At 33.7% G+C, this 23,984-nt stretch overlaps 2 protein-coding genes across 7 annotated transcripts; both read right to left on the bottom strand.

Annotated features, from left to right (window-relative positions):
- Positions 1-6,241: 6,241 nt before the first annotated feature.
- LOC109812290 (putative inactive heme oxygenase 2, chloroplastic) lies at positions 6,242-11,075 on the bottom strand. The gene is made up of 5 exons (XM_020376217.3): positions 10,535-11,075; positions 9,266-9,489; positions 7,498-7,605; positions 7,271-7,411; positions 6,242-6,567 (listed from the first exon to the last, which is right to left on the bottom strand). Exons 1-4 carry the CDS (start codon positions 10,965-10,967, stop codon positions 7,319-7,321), a joined length of 858 nt encoding a protein of 285 aa, XP_020231806.2. The 5' UTR covers positions 10,968-11,075; the 3' UTR covers positions 6,242-6,567; positions 7,271-7,318.
- Positions 11,076-12,093: 1,018 nt separating this feature from the next.
- Positions 12,094-21,930, bottom strand: LOC109812293 (alpha/beta-Hydrolases superfamily protein). 6 transcript variants are annotated; one of them, XM_083063816.1, is made up of 10 exons: positions 21,010-21,922; positions 18,756-19,895; positions 17,488-18,639; positions 17,281-17,322; positions 16,290-16,366; positions 14,272-14,356; positions 14,114-14,197; positions 13,909-14,010; positions 13,727-13,825; positions 12,094-12,606 (listed from the first exon to the last, which is right to left on the bottom strand). In XM_083063816.1, the coding sequence occupies exons 1-10, from the start codon at positions 21,727-21,729 to the stop codon at positions 12,496-12,498; spliced, it is 3,612 nt and encodes a 1,203-aa protein (XP_082919942.1). In that variant the 5' UTR covers positions 21,730-21,922; the 3' UTR covers positions 12,094-12,495. The 6 variants fall into 6 exon arrangements, 5 of the variants coding, with proteins under 5 accessions (XP_082919942.1, XP_082919943.1, XP_082919946.1 ...); XM_083063817.1 differs by having other exon boundaries at positions 18,756-19,892; XM_083063820.1 differs by having other exon boundaries at positions 18,756-19,845; positions 21,010-21,149.
- Positions 21,931-23,984: the final 2,054 nt, after the last annotated feature.

The raw sequence follows: 23,984 nt of genomic DNA, 5'->3' as shown, positions 1-23,984 counted from the left end.
ATATATTTTCACATATCTAAAGCTATACTAGCTCTGAATGCATTAACATATTCTCTTTCATAGACTTGATGCTGAATAATATGTTTAAAATTATGGTTCTCGTTAATCAATAGAATTGAAGATAAAGATTCATTCACTAATTTAATTGAAAATTCATTAAAACGACATTTTTTGTGAAAAAAAGTTGTAATGCTACATGTTATACAAGTTTAGTTTGTGTCTTAAATAGAGATAAATATCCTGACTTAAAAGTTGTGAAGCGTGATTTAAACATACTAAATATTATCTCAATCACATTTCTTAAGGATGCATGACATAAATTAAAAATTTTATTTTAATTTTGAAGGTCATTACCATGATCTGCAAAGTTTTTTTTTAATATATGTTTCAAAATTTTATATTTCAATATTAAATTTTATTAAAATAAATACTTAAATTTTAATAATTAAATTTTTTTAATAATAGATAATATTTAATAATACAAAAATCATTTTAAATATTTAATAATTAAAAAACAAATATTGATAAATTATGCATCAATTGATAGTAAAAGAAAATAGGAGAAGAAGAAGAGATAAATGAGAGAGATGAATAAAAAGAGAAAGAGAAAAGAGATAGACAAGAAAGAGAAAAAGAAACAAGAAAGGCAAGAGAGAAGGAGAGAGAAAAAAGAATATGAGACAAAAAAGAAAAAGAGATAAATAATAAATGAATAAAAAGAAAATAAGATAGAGAAGAAAAGAAGAGAGAGAAGCAAGAATGAGAATGAGAGAAAAAATGAGAGAGAAGCAAAAAGCGCGAGAGAAAATATTTAAGAGAGAGAAAAAAGAAATAAAGAATAGAAATATAAGGAGAAAAAGTCATACGAAATCTTATAAGTCTTACGAAAATTATTTGATTAGTGAATTACATGTAAATCATACTAAAAAGTCTCAAAAAATCTAGTATTCAAAATAATCCATTGAAATCTCTATATTTTTTTTAATACTGACTTTTTTTTAAGTAAAAATAATATTAATTGAATATCACTAGATTTTTATGAACTCCTAAAAAAACCTTGAATGTCTTGATTAAATACCATATGAATTTTTTATATTAAAAAAATTGTCTTAATTGAATACTACAATACTTTTTTGCAATAAAGACATCTTTTAAAATCTATTGAAATTCTAATCCAATACACCCTCCTTATATTCTTTAATATCTATTTTAGCCCATATTTTGTACATGGTTATTCATTTCACTTGGATTAAGATAGGAAAAGATATAATATTCTTGAAACAAAAATTGATATGTGTGATTTATATAGTATTTTTTTAGGATATAATTGCATTTTAAATTTAGTTAGTTGTGTGAATATGTTGTTGTGTCATAATGGTGTTAATATTGCTTTTATATTATTACTTATATAATTTGTGTGTTTTGTAGGTTTTTATAAGGAGGAAAAATAAAGTAAATGGTGTGAAGTTGAATCCGTCAATTGAGGCTGAGCATCAAGAATTGAGGTTGAGTTCCAAGAAGTTAGAGAGCAAAGAAAGTTTTACATCAATTGAGATTAAGTGTAGTCCCTCAAGACTTGAGGCTAAGCGCTAGACCCCCTGGAAGGATACCTTTTAATGTGAAAAGTGACATTGAGCACCACTTTAATCAAGGATGAACGCCAATTACATGTTCCTCGTATTTGGCATTGAGGAACAGGCAAGCAAACAATGATAAGAACAAGGAAGTGAAGGATTCTTATCTATATTTGATATGACTGAGAAATGGTCACCGGAGCTTAGGTGTAGAGGGAGAGTAACATGGTTCACTACACTGGAATCTTGATCCAAACTTAGGGTAAAATTTGTTTTTCTCAGGTTGTAAGTGTGTTTGGAGACTATATAAAATAAGATACAGAGATGCATGACTTCAATAGACTTGACATGGTCAGATTAATGATTAAAATAGATTCCCCATAACCAATCCAATATTATAATAACATTTGTATAAATGGGGTGGTGTACCAAGTTTGGGTGGTGGAGGAAATGCCAATTAACACTACCCAGTGTCTATGCTGAAGATGGAGAAAACAAAATGAATGGTGTGAGGAATTTGATGAGGAAAGTGGTGTTAGAATGAACTTAGTGTCATCACAGTTCAAGACTTCAAACATGGAGTAGGATGGGGAAGTTGTACGCATGGCAGAAGTGCAACAACAACATAGATTTACTTTTTAGAGTAATTGCAACAACATCAATGTCAATGACAAAAATGAAGACACATAGAAGGTGTCTGGTGGAGACTCGTATATTAACTAACATATAATTGTAGAAAATGAAAGCACAAACTAGCATACAATTGCAGTAAATGGAAGTGCGGATGATAAAACCCAATTGAAAATAGTATTGATGTGGCACGTGAGGAGGTACATGGGGGAAAACATACAATTAATGATGGTAGCATGGGGCTCAAGATTGTGATGTGTAACAGGGAGGATGTCAATATCAGCAAAATTCAAATTCAAAATCATATATAGGTAACAAAATTAAGACAAACAATGAAAGCCTAAACGATTAAAGTTGATCGTAGGAGCTCAAATGTGACACAACTCATTTTATTATCAATTGGGCTAGACATGGAAATAAGGAATACAATTAAATGAAGAAAACGGTCTTGATATTTGAAGGTCTCAATCAAACAAATGATGAACAGGTGGTTGAAAAGACTCATTTTGACGGGTCAGACTCAAAACAAAAATGTAATACCTCGTCAAACAATGATCCACAAATTAATATAGATTAACACAAGGGAGTCATCAAAAGAGAGTTAAAGGGAAGAACAAAGGTGATTCAAAGTTCACAATCTCATAGGTGTCAATCATTAGGATATTCACATAAAGGTCACCAACCATCTGGGAATTGGAAAGCAATGAGGGTAGAGTGCTATGAAGCCAGTGAGTCATTGAATAATGATATCATTCACAACTGTAAAAGAATATTTTGGTTGAAGAAATGTGTCAACGAGGCAAAATTGTTGTGGGAAATGGGGAGAAAAATAGGAGTAACATATGGTGGCAATGATGAAGAGATGGAGAAGAAATTAATAGTGTAGGAAAAAAAGGGATTGGTATGGAATTGATCAAGTAAGAACAAAGAATCAAGAGAGAACAAACAAAAGGGTGTAATGAAGTTCCTCACTTATAATATTAGGGGGATTAAGGGATAAGGTCAAGTGGAAGAGTGTTAAAGTGTTAGTGATAAAGGCGGAGTTGAAAATATCGTGTATTCAAGAAACTAAGAAGGAGAAAATTGATAATATGTTATGTCTAGCCATGTGTGGGTATAATGGGGGAGGATGGAAATATAGTCCATTTATTAACATGGCAGGGGGATTACTTACTAAATGCAATAGAGACTCATTTGCTTTGCAAAATTTCTTCATGAAGAATGGAGACATTAGATTGGAAGTGATATGTAAAAATGGTGGTTGGCCAATGATGATAATCAATATATATTCACATTGTGAATTTATCTAGGAGAGAAGGCGCTAAGGGGATTTGGTTCAAAGAAGGAGTAGTAACATAGAATTGTGGTGCATGTTGAGGTATTTTAATTGTGTTAGGAGGGGGAGTGAGAGAGTAGGAGAGGAAAGATGAGGAAGATGGGAAAGTGGTGAGATAAGGGCTTTCAATCAATTCATAGTTGATATAGAGTTGGAAGATATGCCTTTAGTAGGAAGGGGTTTTCATTGTATCGTCCTCATGGATGGGAAAGAAGTGGGATTAATAGGATTTTAGTCTCAAGAAGGTGGTTCAATATTTGGCCCATGTCTACTCAACATATTTAGGATAGATGCATCTCAACTATCCAGTAACTCTTAGACATCCTAAAATGGATTGAGGACTTGGTCCATTTAGAGTCTTGGATTGTTGATTCCAAGACTCCAACTACAAGGAGGAAGTGGAGAGGATTTGGAGAGAGACTCAAATTGAAGGAGGGGATGCTTGTGTGATGAAGGAGAAAATAAAGATTATAAAAAAGTGGCTCAAAAATTGGAGTGAGGCACATTTTGGGAATATTCACAAGAGCCATTTGAAAATTGTGAAAGATATCAATGATCTTGACAAAAAAGAGGAGATCATGCCACTAATGGAAGATGAAATACAAGGAAAAATCATTTTACAATAGCAATTATGGAGAACTTCAAGGAGAAATGAAACCTTACTTAGATAAAAGTCAAGGGTTAAGTGGTCAGAGGAGGGTGATCACAATACAAAGTACTATCGCATTCTTATAAATTGAAGGAGGAGGAAGGACATGTTAAAGGGGGATTTTTAGGAAAGGTGAGTGGTGGAGGAGCCAAAACTTGTTAAGGAGGAAGTAAAAAAAATTCAAAGTAGGTTTTAGGATGAAGATTGGAATAGACCTACTTTTGATGGAATTAGCTTCTTGGAGGTATCACAAAAAAGAATGTGGCGAATTAATAGCAAACCTTGAGATAGAAGTGGTTAAGGAAGCAGTGTGAGAATATGAAAACTTAGAGTCTAGGGTCGAATGGGATTAATTTTAAATTTATAAAGGAATTTTGGTAAATGATAGAAGATAATGTGATGGGATTTCTTGTGGAGTTCCATTCAAAAAGAATTCTTAACAAGGGGTGCAATGTACCATTTATCACCTTAATTCCAAAGGTGGACAAACCTAAAAAATTAAAAGGTTTTAGGCCAATCTCTTTGGTGGAGTGCTTGTATAAAATTCTGCCTAAAATACTAGCAAAAAGGATTAAAAAAAAAAAAAGGTGTTGTCAAGGTTGATCGACAATAGGCAAAGTGCATTTTTTGGGTGGAAGGAACATACTACAAAGTGTGTTGGTGGCAAATGAGGTGGTGGAAGGGCAAAAAGAGAAAAACAAAAATGCATTATCTTCAAAGTGGATTATGAGAAGGCATTAGACTTGGTCAATTGGAACTTTCTCTTGTATATGATGAGAAGAAGGATGACTTTGGTGAAAAATGGATAGGATTGATTAGGCAATGACTATGTATATCACTTGGTGAATGGAAGTCCCTCATAAGAATTTGTGCCACGTAGAGGACTTAGAGAAGGTGACCTATTAATACCATTTTTGTTCATTATAGTGGCTGAGGGATTAAGTGGAATGATGACATAATCAAAGTTATTCAAGAGATTTATGGTAAAGAGTAGAATGTAGAAATCAATTTGTTACAATATAGGATGACACATGTTCATTTAAATTTATTATGAAATATTTAAATTTTTATAAAAAAAATAAATAAATTTAATTATGTTAATTGATTGACCCAATTCAATCTAACATGTTTGTTATTGTGTAGAATTGGATTGGATTTAAAAAAAATATACAAACTTAACCAACTCAACACATTAAATTTTGATCGAATCGAATAATAGATTCATTTAAATCCAACTTCATTGACCCGGTTACGACCTTAAACAATATTGGTCATAGTGGTTTGGTACTTATGAAATGAGCGGAACAAATGTTTGTTCAGGGAAGAAGCATTCTGTAAGTCCTCTTTGGTGAACCAAATCAAATTAATTGTATGGAATTGGTTACATCCTTTGCAGAAAAACTTTCAATACACATTACTACAATAGAACAACTCCCATAGAATGTATTTGGTTGCGCGGTGATCGACTATTGGCTACACTAAGTTTGGAAAGTTAATTTGCACCACTTGCATGATGGGGCTCCATAACATAACAGAGGGAATGCATCACATAGTATAACATCATGTGATGCTGCTAATCTGCACCATTTTGACATTTGGTTATCTGGCATTTTTTAAACAAAACGGACACAAATGTTGTATAACCCTTACTTAGTTTATGGGAGGTAGGGTGGGATAATATTCTCCCTGATGTAACTCACTTGGTACTTCTAGTACCATAATTAATACATATATACATATACTTTTTTAATTAAAAAAACGAAACTTAAATTCAAAATACTTTTTATGCTATGCAAACCGACTCCAGTAAAAAAAATCTTGAAAGAATAGACATTTTAAGTATATCGATTGTTTTTAATTTTAAAGTCACGCAAAGCGTAAAAAAAAATGACTACAAGTCCATTATTTCTTTTCTGGAAAGAACGTGTGAGGAACCGAATAAAATTTTCTGATAATGGAACTCGAATAAAGTTTAAAAAAGCAGCAGATATTGCAGCGCGGAGAAATGCCAAGCTTCGAAGCTTTCCACTATAATCCACCGTGGAAGCATAATGAAAGTCTAAAATGGAACTTTCATAACTTGAGTATTTTAATTACAGAGGCTTCAAGCATTGATATCAAAAGTATTAACTAATATTTGGCACATAATAAAGTGCAAGTAGGAAATAGTGGCCACATTACGAAGGAAAACTTCATTATAGAGGAGTACTGAATCATATTGGTGATGATTATTTCGGAATTCACGAGCCTGAAGTAGTTCCCTCTATGCTACGCCGACCTCTATAAATTAGAGTCTTTCTCCACGTGCTATGCTCTTAAATCCTTATCAATAAGAATGTGCAAATCCATCACAGATTTATGGCACCTGGGCCAGGCAGCTACAAAACATTGAAACTAGGTGTAAATATGAGACATGATAATAGTAATATTTGGAGAAAAATATCAAATCAGTCCCTGAAATTAAAATCACCAGTAATTTTAGTCTCTAAAATTATGAAAAAGAAATATTAGTCCTTGACAGCAAGGACTATCAATCATGCTAGCCCCTAATATTAAGGATCTACCAATTTAAACCCTGATTTTGATAGTTAGTCTTTGGTTCCTTACATTGGTGCACACCAGTCAATTTAGTTCTTAACTTTGTTGTGTATCAGTCAATTTGGTCCCAAACACTCGAGACCAAATCAACTTATCATTGTCAAATTCAAGGACCAAATGAAGGACTTGATTGATTTTGTTATGTCAACGACCAAAATGACTGCTGGTGTTAATTTCAAGGAGTAAACTGCATAAATAGTTGTGGAAGTCGAGCTAAATTTTCTTTTTTATAATATTAGGGACTAAATTGATTGGGGCTTATAATTAAGGACTAATTTAGTGTATTAGTGTATTATTTAGAAAATTTGCTGCTGAGAAAAAAAATTGATGGTTCCCAAGCTACAGTTAACAAATATTTCTCTCTTAAGAATGGAATAAATTGTCCAAGAATATATCAAACATTACAAATTTCGGGTGACTCCTCCATCAATTGAAAGCAATTCAAGGAGTTAAAGGAAGAAAAGGAAATATTGGAAAGCTTACCACCAAGGCATTGCTGTCAAGAAAAGAAAAAGCGAACCAAATGTCTGTTTACGAAACAATTAGACGAACAATCTGTCCCATAAACCGGAATGCCTTTGTAGTTTCTTTTAAACATCTATTCTTTTCATCTCGAGACCAATGCTGCATGAACCACAATCGTACATCAATATTAATAATGACATAAATATAATACTAAAGCAACAATTATAGAATTCTTAGTAATCAACCTCTGAAAGCATGTTCAGCTTATCACGAACACCTTTCAACAATTCAGGTACATCTCCTTCCCATCTGTAAAACTCCAGCTCCTTACCCTCCAAGAGATTTTCAGAAACCTAAAAGTAGAAATAATACAATAACAAGAAAACCTTGAAGTCTTTAAATACCAGAAAAGTCATGCATAATTGAATTTTTAAATAAGGAATTCCTTACTAATACTAGAAAAGTCAATAAACATTCATTTCTACAACGATGCATGAGTTTGTAGAGGTCTATAAGCATATCTTTATCGGTCAAATTTAATACCAAGCTATTCAATATATCTGCTAAAATCAAAGGGACAAGGTCCACCCTCCACATCACACCATATTCTTCACCATCGCTTGAAACAATGACTTATTTGTTTCAACATCCATTTCAACATACTTAGATACCTACATAATATTTGATATCAGATTCTCTTTTCCCAAACTCGTGCAAATGGAATTTCCGAGTCTTTGAGGAAATCTAACATTAAATTATCAATTATTATTTGAGATTTGCAGCTGTAGAATATCCCATATTACGGGCAATCAAGTTAAGAAACAAGTCCATAATGTTCTATTCTAAAGCAAGTTGTAAAATTGGATAAGCTCTGAACCTACAAGATGATGAGTGCACCTCTATTCACACAAGTTGCAATAAGAGTAGAAGAAATCTAAATGGGCCAATTTTGGCTGCTGTCATCACCTATAACATTCTTAACTATTAAGTTTAGATTTTACTTTTTAATATTATTATATAGTTAGATCTTTTCCTACAAAAGACTTGTCCTATGTATATGGGATCTATAATACACTCCCTCATGTTGAGGATTAAACATCTTGAATGTGAAATTTACAGAATTAGACATTTATGGATGATTTGATAACAGTCTGATGGCAAGTGATAGGATAAACCCAATAACAATTGTTATAATAGGCTCTAATACTATCTTAATAAAGTGAATTATGGACCTAATTCAACCTTATAAAATCGATTTGTAAGATGAGAATAGCTCTCTCCTTATATACACTAATTCATACCACTAGTTAATGTGGAATCCCCATCACATGCTCTCAAACTGAGGACTGGACACCTATAGATGGTCCGATAATGTCCCAATAGTGGGTAGCACAATAGACCCAACAACAATTGTTAGGATAAACTCTGATACCACCTTAAGAAAGTAAATTTAGACTTAACCTCATAAAACTGACTTATAAGATGAGTATTATTCCCCATTTATATACTCTATTAATACTATAAGTTGATATAGAATCTTTAACATCAGTGTGAGCATCAAACTGTATGAGAGAAATATAGAGTGAGGTACATTGTCAGGCACCAAAAGGGATTAGGTGCTGGGAATTTGTGTAGGCAAGATGAGATAGATATAATTTGGTAACAATCTATTTTGCTGTGGAGTATATCTCTACGATGCTATCATTGCTATGGGCTCTTCCCTACCAACTTTTAATAAAAACTCTCCTTTCACTTCAAATAAAAATACGATCAAATGATCAAACTATCTACAATTACATTCATCACTCACTCCCAAAGCCCCATGACCTTATCTTTTATTGGCATCTTTATAACTGAAAAGTGATAGTTGAGAGAAAAAATACTCTCTTTTAAATGATGATGCATTTTGCTGAGGCATTATTTTCTCAATGGGATAGACAGTTAAAGGGAACATGTGATAGAATTTCTTCATAAAATACCTTTAAAGACAGGGAAAGGGAAGTGAGTACCTACCTTCTTTGCAATGAACTGACCAGCAACTATATGAGAAAAGTAGATATTGTAAAAATGGGAGAGAAACATGGGTGCGCTTATCTCTGCAAGTTCCTCCAAATATTTGGCATATGTTAGCCCTGAAGAACTGGGATTCGGAATCTCATATCCTTCTTGCTCCAACCATTTGACATCCTTCAAAAGCCCTTCTGATCTTTCCAACCCAGTTTTCCTCATGTATGCATCTGCAAATTCAAAATGATTCTCATCATAACAAATTAAAATCATTTTTTCCCCATTAAACAAAGAGTTAAACCACAAATGTTTCAATTTAATTACTGCTATTTTCGTTATTTTTATTTGTCTACTTGAAAAGAAATCATTAGTTCCTATTTTATCTGTTCATTTAAAATGTCTAAGACAACATTATACAATCTTTAAATTAAGATCGAAGCTTCACCTTGATAACTAGTAGTAGTACGGACTTTATACCGACCTTTGTTGCATGGATTACTATGATGAAACTTCAATTTAGATCAGATAATAATATCAATAGTCTAGTTAACACGTGTCACAAAGACATTGATTAAAAAAGGGATTGTATTGCTAATTTCATAACACTTCTCTAAGAAAGCTTTTCACATTTAATTCGCATTCTCCTAAGATATTGTACTTAATTGTATCTGTTCAATTCTGCTTTTATTTTACTTAATTCTTAAATATTTTGTGGACAAAAGTATGATATTTTTCCATGGGTGATTGCAGTATTATATTATTATTATTATTTATCCATCAGAAAAGTAATCAAAATTAAAGTATTTGGTAAACTCAGACATTAATTGTTAAAATTAAAAGTCAGGACGAGTTACTTACTAAGTTAAACTCCAATTTCTAAGCTACGTCGTACTTTATACATTTATGATGAAGATGAGATAACTACCAGGTAAATTGTCATTTTAGGCATAACAGTGGTAACCATGTCATATTAACACTTCACTCGCACATTTTATTATTTTTGAATTTTGGATAAATTTGATTGTCAATTTGCAACTTTAGAAACTTATTTTATATTTCTTTAATTTTAGAGATTAGCACGAGAAAGAGTTGTAAATCCAGGCACCAAATGAGCATTTATTTGATAACTAGACGTATAAGTTATACATCAGAGAGTTGAAAATAGAAATTACAATTTTGATACAGTACTAAACAAAATTACTTTTCTTAGAAAAAAATAAGGAAAAAAGAAGGAATTGACGAATTGAGGTGTGAATGGAATTGAAGTGAACTCACAAGAAACGTTTTCGGATTCGTCGACGATGCGTTGGAGAGTAGCGAAAATGAGGTGGCTGTCAACGAGGTAAGAGAGGAAGCCTTCCAGGGAGGCCTGCCAGGTGTTGGAATGTGGCTGGTCTTGTGAAACGTCGCCGTTTCGGAGTCTCATGGCGACGAACCTCATCTCTTCGGCGATGCCGGTGGTCTCTCCGGGGTACAGCTTTCGATACCTCTTCCTCTTCTTCACGGTAGGATTGGGCTTGGGCTTGGGCTTGGGCTTGGGCTTGGGCTTGGGAGTGTGAGATTGAGTGAGACTAGTATCAATTCCCGTGTTGGCGTTGGGGTTGGTTGCTGCTGTTATGGATAAGCTGCAAATGCAATTGCACTTGTTTGGGATTGAGAATGGGATTGGGAAACATAGATGTCGCACGGGCTTCGCTGTTAACCACATTCTTACTCTCTCACTTCCTTCTTCCTTCCCGATTCACTCATTCTTCTCTGCTCTCTTCTGTTTCGTATTTACGCTACCACTCTCATGTCTTAACCCAATCCTCATCCACTGTGTAATAAGATTTTAGCTTAAGCTTGTTTTTAATTTCTTAAATTTTTAAAAAATATTTTTTTATCTTTTAAATCTAAAATTATTATTTTTAATTATTATAATTTTTAAAAATTTTATTCTAATTTGATCATTAATAACATATTTTAAAGATTATTATTATTTTTATTCCAATCAATTAAATTTAATTTGATATTTTTTATAATCAATATTTTAGAAGATAAATTTTATGTAATAATATTTCATAAAATTTTTAATCAAATTTGAATATAAAAATTAAAATAAAATTTTTTTAAATTACAAAAATTAAAATGATCAATTTTAAATTTGAGAAATTAAAAACAAATTTACTTTAAATTTTTATAAAAATATTTAATCATAAATTTTTATTTTGATGCCCTTTTAACCAATTAAAAGGTATTTAAATAATTATTATACAAATATTTAACAAATATTCTTTTTGTGCGCACTAAGAATATCCTCGACTCAGTCCATAAATGATTAAAAAAACAGGTGCATATAAATTTTGAAACCATGGATCATTCATATGATTTTTTAAGATAATAGTATAAAACTATTCAATTATTCACCCAAAAAAAAATATTATATTATTATTTTTCATAAAATTTAAAATGCTAATTTTAAAATTAGAATAATTTAATAAATTATTATAACTTCAAATACTTTTCAAATGCTTCGTGTCTTTCTTTTTAAAAATAAAAAATATATAAGTAATTACTTTTGAGTGAGAAATTTATGGTTAAATAGCAAAGAGAAAAAAAATCCACTGTCCATATTTAAACTAAATCCTTTTTCAATTGCTCTTTCACACTTTTTTTCATCACTTAATTTTTTTCAAATTTAGTTTTAATAAAAAAACAGTAATTTTAATTTTGAGGAATGCTATTGTTTACTTTAACTATTACTGTTTTCATAATTAATATTTTATAAACTTAATTTTAAAGTTATCCTGAAATAAGACATAATATCAAACATCTCTTTACTGAGGACAGCAGACTGAGAGAACAAGATATGATTAAATGAAGAATATATATACATGGCTTATATGTGTTTCCTATTTTTTATGTACAAGGGACCCTGATTACAATCCTTAAGGGTCAGGTGACCTTACAGCATTCATGAAATCTAATAGATCAAATGAATGATTGATGAATGAAAAAATGTACAGCTTAGGCAAGCCATATCTAATAGAAGACTTGCACGTTAGTCCACCTTGAAGCTTGCTTCATTATACATGTTAAAATAGTAATCATGTAGCCGATCTTACTGTGTGAGATAAGGGTGTTTTTGTTGTATCAAGTAGAACTCACAGTATATATGGACTTGCCATGCATTTGACAGATATCTATCTATAGCTCTTCTACAGGTATTTACGTATCTTCCGCGGAAACACACTAGCTCAGCCATTGCATGCTTTTAATTTCTGCAAGAACTTTAATGTCTCCGTATAAGAAGGGTCTAAACGGCTCACTGGTTTGCACGAATTTATATGATCTGTTGACTCCAATACCTGTTTCAAAATTTCAAGATAAATAGGGAAGCAAGCACTTCAACTGCAATACAGTTGCATAAATACTTATGGAGAGAAAATGCAAATCCAATCCTGCCAAAAATGCATCCATCAACTTGTATCTCTCGTGAATTGTCACAGGGCAGTATTAACCTCCCCATTCGAGTTGTTTCAAATCCTACGTCATTTCAATTTTAATACGCCAGAAACATAGTAAAACCTCTATGTTCCCTGGTCTTTAACAGGGGGCCGAGACAAACACTGTCCAATGGGAGTATAGAACCTCCCATGAACAGTAGAGCCCCATCCCAAAAGAATGAATAAAACTGATACAACTTTCAAGGTACTGGGCAGATCTAACTCTAGCGTGTGTAGGCCAAATGCTTGCATCTAACAGGACATGCAGATAAATGTTGCCCAATAATTCTTTCATAATACTATTGACTAAATTTATATAAGGGCACAGAATACTGTTATTTATTCTTCTTCTGATGACTGTTAATAAATATTGCTACACAATGCAGTTGAAGGCTTATAACAGATAACACAAAACACCGAACATAATGGCCAAAAAGAAGGAACAAATAACACACGTATAATGGGTCACATAAAAAACAATAAAATGGAAGTAGAAATCTGTGTGGTAAACAGTGTGCAATCGATCATTGGGTCGGCCAAATAACGGGAGGGTCAGGGTAAATACACGAGTATTTAGGTTCAATTTTCATTGTTGTCATTGTTAAATCATATCCAGAAGGGTCTTTCAGGCAGGTCAACATGAGAAAAAGCACAATGCCCCAATCAACTCATTATCATAACCACGAAAATAAGTCATAACCTTAAATCATTAAACTACAGTTACAATGACATTGATTACTGCATTATATTTTCCTTAAAAAGGAAAAAAAGAAGCTTTTGCGTTAGGCATAGTTAGTAGGAGTCTAGGAGAGCTTCCTTTGCAACTGGGAAGTTGGGAAGGGTCGGGGATTAAAGCCCGGACCTCCAACTGTGGTGGATCTACAGCTTGAGTAAAATAAGAATTATTTGGACAAAATATTTTACTCTCCATTTCATTTTCTTTTTCTTATCAGATGAGAAAGAATTTCAAAAATATACTTACAACTAATTCCCCAAATCCAGGATAAGCTGACTCAATTGGTACTATTTCTGTACGGAAGGCCCATCCACCATAACCTTCAACTATTGGAGTTACCTTGGTCTGCAAAAAAGCAGTCACTGACAACTCAAACTCATGAAAAGACATCGGCATAGATAATAGCAAATAATTTAATTGCTGATTACCTCACAAAAGCTGAGGACGTCAAGTAACCCTTTCTTATGAAGGTGACGAATATAGTCATTCAGCTCTATTAGTCTTGAAGATCCACTTCTTAGCTCTCCTATCTATAAAAATTAAGAACCAATAAAAAATCTTTCAAATATAGCAATTATTAGGTAGGAAATACATTAACCGACATCTACTATTGAACGAGGGTGAAATACTAACTGTTGGAGCAGGACGGAGTACAAAACCCATTCGCCAAGGCATATCTGCAAGTTTGCTACCAAAATGTGGGCAGCTATAAAAAACCTACAACCAAAATAACATATAAAAAAAAAACCTCCAATTTTAAGCATATATTTAATTAAGGAGTAAATACTTACAATTCCTATTGTATTTTTCACAAGATTATCAAATCTTTCATCCTTTGCTTTATGAAGAATCTGCTTCACAACCAGGCCTCCCATACTGCGTACAATAGAAAGGCACATCAGACAAAACAAAGTGAGGTACAATTTGATTAAACAAATAACTTGATACCCAAGACATTTGGAAAATGTAATTTAAACAAAATACATAAATAAATCATTGTCTCTGTCCAAAAGGACTTCTACGAAAAAGTCTATGAGTGTGTCCGGATAAACTTTACTAGAAATACTTCTGGGAGAAATATTTTTGAAAGAAAAATAAAATAAGCCCTATAAACTAAAACTAGATTATGCACAAGTTAAAATGAGTTTTTAGAGAAGCTAATATGAGATAAATTTTACAAATTAATTTACGCAAAAGTTAATTTTAACTTATAGACAAACTTATTTCCTTTTTTTCTCACAAGTATTTCTAGAAAAATTTACTCAAACAGGCTATCTATCAGAAAGATAAAAGCAGTCACAACTGGCACACAAACCACAAAAATACTTGTAACCACTTGTTCATTAGACAGACAAAGTGACATGTAGATTATAAATCCACACCGACACACTCTTGTAATAATCAACAGCTACTAATTTGTTCTGCACCCTTTTTTATTACTTTTATTTCGATGTATGGTACACTTTATTTTCTATAAGTGACTTGTTTGTTTTTGTCAACAAAAATGTTGGAAACTACAACTCTATGATTTTTGAACCAATCTTGATCTTGAATTCTTAAATTTGAAATTTTCTGTATATAATCTATAACAAAATTTACGTCATGCTTATTCCAAGGTGCTACTAAAAGAGAGGTCGAAAGAACAAATATGATCAAAACATGACTTAAATATATTTTTAGTCAGAATAGTATACCTACTTTTTTATTTTACTCCTTTTAAAATTATTTTAGTAGTCCTTGTAATATTCAATTTTTTGGCATTAATCCTCGTCATTACTTGGTTACTGTTAACTGCTGTGGCAAAAGACAGGGTTGTATCCAAAATTATGTAAGGGGGCGAGGGGGAATTTTTTTAATGATTAAATTCAAATAAATATAAAATTATAATTGTTAAATGTATCACAGTTTTTGTAACTTATTAATATCATCTTTTCAAAATCATAAAATTCATCAACAATATAGAATGTGTATCAACTTTAATCAATCTCTCAATATAAAATTAAACATTTAATGAAAAATTCATCTTTTATCTTGTTTTTAAGTTTATCTTTTACCATCTACATAGGTAAAAGTGATTTCTCAATTATCACAATTGAAACAAGAAGACTCTGTTAAAAAACAAGCCATATATTTTCTCAATAATTATACATTTAAGATAATAAATATATTTTATCATAGTAGAGTTTTCCAAGAGTCAAGCGAGAGGGGAGGTCAAGGCCTTGCTTGCAACAACCCCCCCCCCCCCCTGGGATCTGTCCTCGGCTAAAGAATCAGGGACTTAGTTAAAGAAACAAAGGTATTTAGAGGAACTAAAATAAAAATAAAAATAAAAACTGGTATATTTACAGGGACTAAACTAAAAATTGTATAAATTAATGTGTCATCACATGATAGGCTGTACCAGTTGTTAATGAAAGCTAAGTAACAGCAGGGATTAATGCCAAAAAATTAGATTACAGGGACCATTTAAAAATTAATAGTTCTAAGAAAACTAAAATCAAAAGGTGAGTATATTACATGACCTTAAAACATATTTAAGCCAAAGCACATAAAGAAGTTGTACAGGAAAACAAACAAGAATAGTCAGGTCTTGTGCATGAATTCCCTTATGCAATTCTAACTATTCATCATTATTTAGAAGCATATATATATTTAAGAGTCAATAAAATATCTTTTGAAACATGCATCACTTGCACTTTCAAAAGATGCATGTCAAACATAAACAACGAATAAGTAAACCAGGGAGTGAACAGAAATCCAATTTCCAGCACATGCATGTAATGTGGACACTCTTAGGAAGCTAACTAACCTGTGAGTAACAAAAACAACAGGTCGATTCCCAATTCCTGCTGCAACAAGCTTATCCAATAGCATAGAACTAACTTCCTGCAAATTTTAAAATAAACAAGTATTTGAACTGATGTAACTAGGAAACAGAGAAGCCGGCAGTAGGCAAGTTGAAGGAAAGCAGAGGTAAAGAGATGAGAGAAACTGCCTACTGCAATCACGTTCAGGGATGAAATGGAGAAATTAAGAATTTTAAGGATTTGATTGTAGAGATGTGAGTATATAATTTTAGAGAAGTTAGCAGCGGAAGTAGTGCAAAGAAAGGTTAAGGATAAATACATTTAATTTTTCTTGATGCAAAAAGTGAAGAAAACACTGCAATGACTAAATGGATAAACTTGATTAAGGTTGTGGAAAATCAGAAAGTGTTTAGAGCTGTGTCATACATGCCTGTAATGCGCAAGCCAGAAAGATGAAAAACAACAAATGAATAATGAAGAAACTAAAAGATGTAGAAGAAAAGAAACTTGCTCACAACCCCTCCACTCAAATCACAGTAAAATTGTTTAGATCTTCATCCACAAAATTCAGTCTTACATTAGTAAGAATTCATTTAAGCACGGGTTAAACAGAGGAGACAAAAAAAATTTAAAACTGCAAAATCCTTAGTATGATGAATAGATTTATTCTTTTAAAATGGTAGTATTATTGATCATACAATCATGTAGCACTGTTTCAGACTCATGCAGAAAGCAGAAGATGTAGAAATCACAACTTGCAAGTCAGCGTATGATAATGCAAATCCACAATGACTACAGCATTTAAAAAAAAAAAGAAGATAATTTTCTTTAACCCTTAACAAGGTTCATAGAGGAGAAGACCACAATATCGGCTTTTACTAATCCAAGTATCAGAAACTTCCCAGATGACTAACAAGTCAAGCTAATGGTAAAGAAGTAAAATCTGACACTGTTTCTAGACAATAAATAATGCAGTGTGGAAAATATTATAACCTGAAGAGGCAAGCTAGCTCCAGACCACTGTGTGAGATTAGTCTGCATAAAGCATTTACCTTAGAGTTAGATGGAGGCAAAGAGGATCACCCATGAGGCAAGCCCTAGAAAAGATGTTAGAATAAACAGCAAGAATGAATGCAAAATTCATAAGCTAAACATCTCATCTTACTAAGGCAAACATGTCCTAACTTTACCAAGACAAACCTTGTATTTTAGGGTAAACATCCGAGCCTCGGGAAAATCACTGGAAAGCCATTCACCAGGCCAAAAGGTTCCAAGCTTTCCAGCTTCCTCATCAATCTTCTCCACCAAAGGTGATGAAGTTGAGGATTTTTCCTCAGCTATCCGCCAAGTTTTGTAAGGCCCACCACGGAGTCCGTGGACAAAAACTATGTCTAGTAGAGGACAATTTTCATCTGGGTTGCTTTTAGTTGAATCATAAGAAATAGAGCAGTTGCTGTCATTCCAGGATTCTGTTCCATCCTCGGTATCAGCATAAGTAACCAGAGATATCTCCTCTGAGAAAGCTTCTTGTTTATCTGTTTCTTTGGGATATTTCCAGTGAGGAAGATGAGAATTTATCAAGAATATCATGTCATCATACCGAGGACATAAGTTCCTATAATTTTTTACACCACCATCAGAAAGGCCTCCACTTCCACTTTCAGACTTTCCATTAGGCTGGTCATTGCAAGACATATTTAAAAGTGCTGCCCTGGCATAGCTTTGCATTTTAAGGTCACTGCAACCTGGAATCCTCCCATTAGCACAATCATCAAGCCATTTGCACCAAGTTTCATCAGCTGTGATGACCTTCTTGACTTTGGGAAGCAGTGAGAGGATGGTCAACAACCGAGCTGCATGCTTGCGGATATGAGCGGTAGGTGGAACACGGACACTAGCTGGATCATTTACATCTGATATAGCTGGTTCCCTGTCTTCATTTGATATCTGCTCCTTCCTCTCATGTGCTCTAGATGATGCATCATAAGCCTCAATAGCAGCCAATTTCTCATAATCATCACTCAACAAGAAGCGCCTCAGCAAACATAAAATCCCAAAATCAACTATCATGTCCTGACACAGAGAGTCTTCGGCACAAACTTCAGTCAGAGCTTTAATTCCTTTTAGGGTTGCCACGGCAGAATCTGCAGCATCTAATTTAGGCAGATTATCTTTTTTTAAATTTTTAAATGGTCCTGCTAAAGGTCCCAGAGACAGAAAATCAGCCAGTGGGTTTGTATCCCCAGTACTAGATGTAATTCCCAATTGTTTAGCTGCCAGATTAACAACAGCACTAGATAGTTGATTCGCAACTTGTGCAGCATTAGCAATATTTGCATTATTGATTAACGTCTGCAAAAGTTGACACAGCTAAAATGTGCATCAAAAGTTGACTTGGATTGAAGTAGCACAAACAGATAAAATGGAAGGCCATTCAGAGAGAAAGACAAAGAAATATATTTACATACCTTTACATTATCACTCTTAGGTTGACTGGTTCTTTTATCATTTGATTTCTTGATGGAACTATGTACTTCAGATAGCATCATGGCTAACCATCCTTGAGAAAGTGGTACAGATGTTGGTCCATAGTCTTCCAAGATCTGAGAAAGAATCTTTATGGCTGAAGATCGTATAGTATCAGAGGAAAATGTTCCAAAAACCCAAGGAAGAAGAATTCCTGACCATTTTTGACTCTCTTCAAGAGACAAATGCAGCTCACCAGTACAAAGTAGCTCTAATGCCTTTGCCATTGCTTCTTGCACTTGCTTATGCTTTGTCATCTGCTTGGCAATGTCTCTCATTGGATTAAGACCCTCCTCCATCACTATCTTCTGCACTCCAGGGCTCCTCTCAACAGATAAGAGAAAGGCAGAGAAAGCTACCTGAGCCAAAGAAACATCTTCATGCTTGCATGCCTGAGATATAGTAGAAAGAAGACTGGAAGCCCAATCAGAAACGGATTCATTCAAAGGTGTATTCCGATCTTCTAATAGCAACCACACCACCAAACTTGCATGCCATTTTACAGATCTCTCAGGTGCCATTAAAGCAGACATGACAGCATTTCCATCTCGATCCAGTTCTTGAATATGAGATCTATTCAACTGTGATGCCGTTGCCCAATTTGCCAATGCCCAGGTGGCAAAAGGAACAGCAACATGTTCACAGTGTAAATCGTCCCATAGGCCAGGAACAACAGCAGAAGACATACTCTTTTGTTCCAGCGAATTGTCATACTTATTTTGATATATGAGAGTTTTAGGAGTTTGATGCTTCAGTTCTTCATGACAAGCATCACTGTTGGTCCTTGAAAGCCCTAAAACTGGGGTACCTTCAAGTATCTTGATTCCAATACCTCTCCCTCTTGTTCCACCATCATCATCTCCACCATCGGGTGGCTCATCCAAATGCAAACCCCCTTCCTCGATAACTTGTAGGGCTGCAGCAATGTCTCTGGTTTCAGCATTTCCAGGCAATGATGGCTTAAAAGATACCTCTTCTGCATTGTCACAGCTGGACGTAACGATATCCATGATGGAAGCCACAAGCATGCTCCTGCCTTTCAAAGAATCAGAAATATCAAATGCACTACGTCTTGAGTGCTGCTGCCACAAAAATTTGCATGATGTCACCAATGTCAAAATCAGAAAAAGACACTATCATCAACATCTTGAGTGAAGCTTGTATGTGTATAATAGATCTATAGTAGCCTTAGTACTAGGAAAACAATAATTATACTCACTCGCTTTCTCTTCCTTCCCATTCTTCACTCAATTTTTTTTACTCATCTCTCTTCCTTCCCTATCATACCACTTATCAATTATCACATCCTATCATATCACTTATAAATTATCACATCCATCACTTTCTCTTCATTTCCTTTTTCCTCCTATCTCTCTATTCCTTCCATCTCCATAAACTCCAAAATGGGCTGTATGTTGATCACTACTCCCAAGAAAATACATGTTAAAAATAAAAATAAAAAAATGATCAGATTTTGGCATGCATCATTAGAAAAAAGAACACACACAACAACTACCACCACATTATGTTAAGCCGGGAGATATGACAAATACAAAAGGACAGTTATACACCTTTATTCTAGGTAGCCATAGCATGAAAACTAGATTAAAACACAACTACTAAGATCATAATTTCTGAGTCAGCAAACAAAATGTCCTCAAGGAATAAACAAATTAAATGCATTTAATGAGAAGTACAACATTTGATGTATTCGGAATCTGAACTAGATTTACTTTCCATTTGATAGTTTCCATTTTGTTTAGCATTACTGTATTCTTTTTTATTATTACTAATAGGAATTGCAATAACACCAATAAAGTTCAAACTTAAAACTTAGGACTTGTGAATACTATCTCAACCCGTATTTAATGAGAAATACAACATTTAATGTATTCAGAACCTAAAATAGTTTCACTTTATTATTAGTAGGAATTCCAATAACGACAACAAATTTCAAATTTAAGAACCTATATATACTATCTCAATCTCCTACTACCTGAGTGATTCCTTAGCATTCCTTTATAATCCATCATCGCAGTTATAAGATGAAACCCTATTTACGATACAAGAAGCTCTCGAATCAAGTAACACACTGGGGTTAAAGTTCAATTGATAGCTCCGTTTGCAAATGCCAATACAGCACTAAAACGACCTCAACAATTCCCAAAGAAAAAAGCAATACAGAGAATCAGTTACCTTCTTATTCTTTGAACGCCGAGGCTGGCACGAGAAGATGAACCTCAGAAGATTCGGCACCGCGTGAGGCCGACCAAGCACCGCCGCGGACACGTTAGGGTCCGCAATCAGATACGCCAGCGCCCTCGCCGACTCCGCCTGAGTGCCGCCGCCGTCCTTCGCCACCGCCACGGACTCCAGCAGCCAGTCCACCACAGCGCCGCCGCCTGCCCCGACGATGGCGGCCCTGCGGCCTGAGTTCGCGGCGGCGATGTCGGCGAGCAAGGCCGCGACGCGAATCTCGAAGCCGGAGCGGACCTCGTGGTTCGCCGAAGACAGCACCGAGCGCAGCGACTGCCATAGGACAGCGGCGGCGACGCCGGTGCGCTTGGCGTGGTGGAAGAGCCGGTCGAAGGAGTCCGCGGCCTTGCGCGCGACGCGCTCCGCGCCCTCGTAGAGGGGATTGGCGGCTCCGCGGTGGTCGGAGTCGGAGAGGAGCGCGGCGGAGGCGAGGAGGGCGGAGATTGCGGCGGCGGAGAGAGCGAGGAGGGAGGCGCGAGAATGGGATTGCGAAGCGATAGGAGAGAGCGCGTGGCGGTGATCGGGAAGTGGTGGAGGGGCAGTTTGGGGATTTTGTAGGTTTTTATTTGCTGAATTGATGATAGGTTTTGTTGAAGAGAAAATGGTGCGAGGGCGAGAGAAGCGAAGAAGGGGTCGCGTTCTGAAACCGATTCGATGCATTTTTAATTTTTAATTTTTTTTATTATTGAAATGAAATGCGGTGTGAGTATAAGAGAAGAGAAGAGAAGTGGGTCGTTTTATTGACTTGAGTCTGCTTATGGTATGAAGGTGCAGGCGAGCATGGCGGGAGCATATCTCGCTTTTGTTCATAATGGTCATGGACGATATTCAATCTCTATATAAGGGAATTTTCTCGCACGACACGAATATGCCATGGAATGGAATTGCAACATTTTCAATTTTCTTTCGGTAAAGACGAAATCCAGTAGTTGACTGATTTCACAACAAACGTTCTGGGCTTAGGCCCACCTCCAAAAAGCCCATACTACCTTTTACTCAACCGGAATGATCCTATTAAGTGTCATGTGCTTGAAACTCCAACAAAAAATTAATTAAAATTACGAGGCAAAAAGCACAAGCTTGCAAACAAAAGTATAACTACATTTAAAATTCTTAGGAGTTGTTTGCTTTCAGAAAATATTTTTTATCTTTAATTTTTTAAAATAAATTTTATTTTTAATTTTTCAGATTTATAAAACATGTTTGGTTTGATTTTTGTTTTCTATTTTAAAAATAAAACATTGAAATTATGTTTGATTTAATTATTTTCAATTAAGAAATTCAAATGCATTTTTTATAAAGTTTACAAACAAATTTTAAATATTAAGAATATAAGTACATATTTATTAATGAACAATTTATGAATAAATAAACTTATAATTTTTCTCATATATTAAATATGAATAGTTATTTTATGTGAGATCATCTTTCAAGACTTTTCTTTTTTTATATAGAATATTTTTAGAAATTTTTATTTAAAATGAGAGAGCTTTTAGAGATATTTTTAAAAAAAATTATCTATTTTAATTTATATTTATTATATATATTTCTAAATTAAATTTAATAACTTAAAATAATTTTTTAATAATTAAAAATAATAATGTGTCACAATATAAATTATTTTTTATAAATATAAAAAAATTATACATTTAAAGATATTTATTTACGGTATATAAATTTCAAATTAACATAATTTATAGATCAAAATATATACTATTTAATTATGTATATAATTTATCATAAATTATATTTTTATTTAACAAATATTTATTCATTTTAATAATGCATACTAAAATATTAATATATATCCTCCATTAGATTTTAGACGAGTGAACATGAATTTAGGGATGACAAATATACCCGTACCCGCAGATAATACTTGAACCCGTCCCGACTTTTATGAGAAATACCCGGTTTGATCGGGTACGGGTAAAACTCGATATATTAAATCGGGTACGGGTATGTACTTACCTGCCCCGTACCCGTCCATGTTCCCATTTTTAATTTAATACTCACTTTTAATATAATTATATTAAAAAATTTTAATATTTTTTATGTGTGATTATTTATTATAATGTGAGATAGAAAAATAACCTAATTATAATTAATATAATAAAAAAATAATTTATAAATATGATATATTTTTTTATAAAAAAATATAAAATAAACAATTCTGTTAGGATAACAATTCGGTTTAAGATAACAAGGAATTTGTTGGTTAGTTAAGAGATAACTCCTATACGCTCCTGCAAGATGGTGGAGGGATCAACTACACCAATCTTGGATTTGAGGAATGAATGTCTAGTTGCTGGAAGTGGTTTTGTAAGGAGGTCAGCAAGTTGTTGAGTTGATGGAACATGTAGAATTGAAAGCTTTTTGTCTACGACTAGATCTCTTACAAAATGATAGTCTATAGCTATGTGTTTCATCCTTGAATGAAAAATTGGATTGGCACACAAGTATGTAGCACCAAGATTGTTTGAGTGTGTTGTGGCAGGTTGAGAAATTGAAGAATGGAGCTCTTTTAATAATTCTTGTAGCCAAAGAAGCTCGGTGGTAGTTGAGGCAATTATTCTATACTCAACCTCAGTTGATGATTTTGCCATCGTGGCTTGCTTTTTGTTGGACCAAGAAATTGGATTCTTGCCAAGATAGATGATAAATGTTGCTGTGGAATTACAATCTTGAGTGTCTCCAGCCCAATCCAAATCACAGTATGCTTGAAGAGAGAGGTTTTGATCAACAACAAGGTGAATACCATGATCAAGTGTCCTTTTTAAATATCTTAGTACTCTTTTAGTTGCCTGCATATGAAGATCAGTTGGTCTATGCATAAATTGGAACAATCTGTTAACAACAAAGGAGATATCATGACGAGTCATTGAAAGATATTGAAGTGAGCCAATGATTCATCT

The sequence above is a fragment of the Cajanus cajan genome, chromosome 9, assembly GCF_000230855.2.
Source record: "Cajanus cajan strain Asha chromosome 9, NIPB_CcT2T_4, whole genome shotgun sequence".
Classification (NCBI taxonomy): domain Eukaryota; kingdom Viridiplantae; phylum Streptophyta; class Magnoliopsida; order Fabales; family Fabaceae; genus Cajanus; species Cajanus cajan.
The sequence above is the reverse complement of the archived record's forward strand: the minus strand, read 5'-3'. Positions and strand labels throughout refer to the sequence as shown.

Bases quoted from the DNA above. Each gene is read 5' to 3' on its own strand.
- LOC109812290 (XM_020376217.3), bottom strand. From the start codon at position 10,967: ATGTGGTTAACAGCGAAGCCCGTGCGACATCTATGTTTCCCAATCCCA. The intron at 7,606-9,265 runs GTAGGTACTCAC...TTCTACTTTTAG, and splicing joins GTCAGTTCATTGCAAAGAAG to GTTTCTGAAAATCTCTTGGA. The intron at 7,412-7,497 runs GTTGATTACTAA...TGGTTCATGCAG, and splicing joins AGCTGAACATGCTTTCAGAG to CATTGGTCTCGAGATGAAAA.
- LOC109812293 (XM_083063816.1), bottom strand. From the start codon at position 21,729: ATGCATCGAATCGGTTTCAGAACGCGACCCCTTCTTCGCTTCTCTCGC. The intron at 14,357-16,289 runs GTTAGTTAGCTT...TATTGTACGCAG, and splicing joins GTTGTTTTTGTTACTCACAG to TATGGGAGGCCTGGTTGTGA. The intron at 12,607-13,726 runs GTAAGTATATTT...ATTTTGAAACAG, and splicing joins CTGGATTTGGGGAATTAGTT to GTATTGGAGTCAACAGATCA.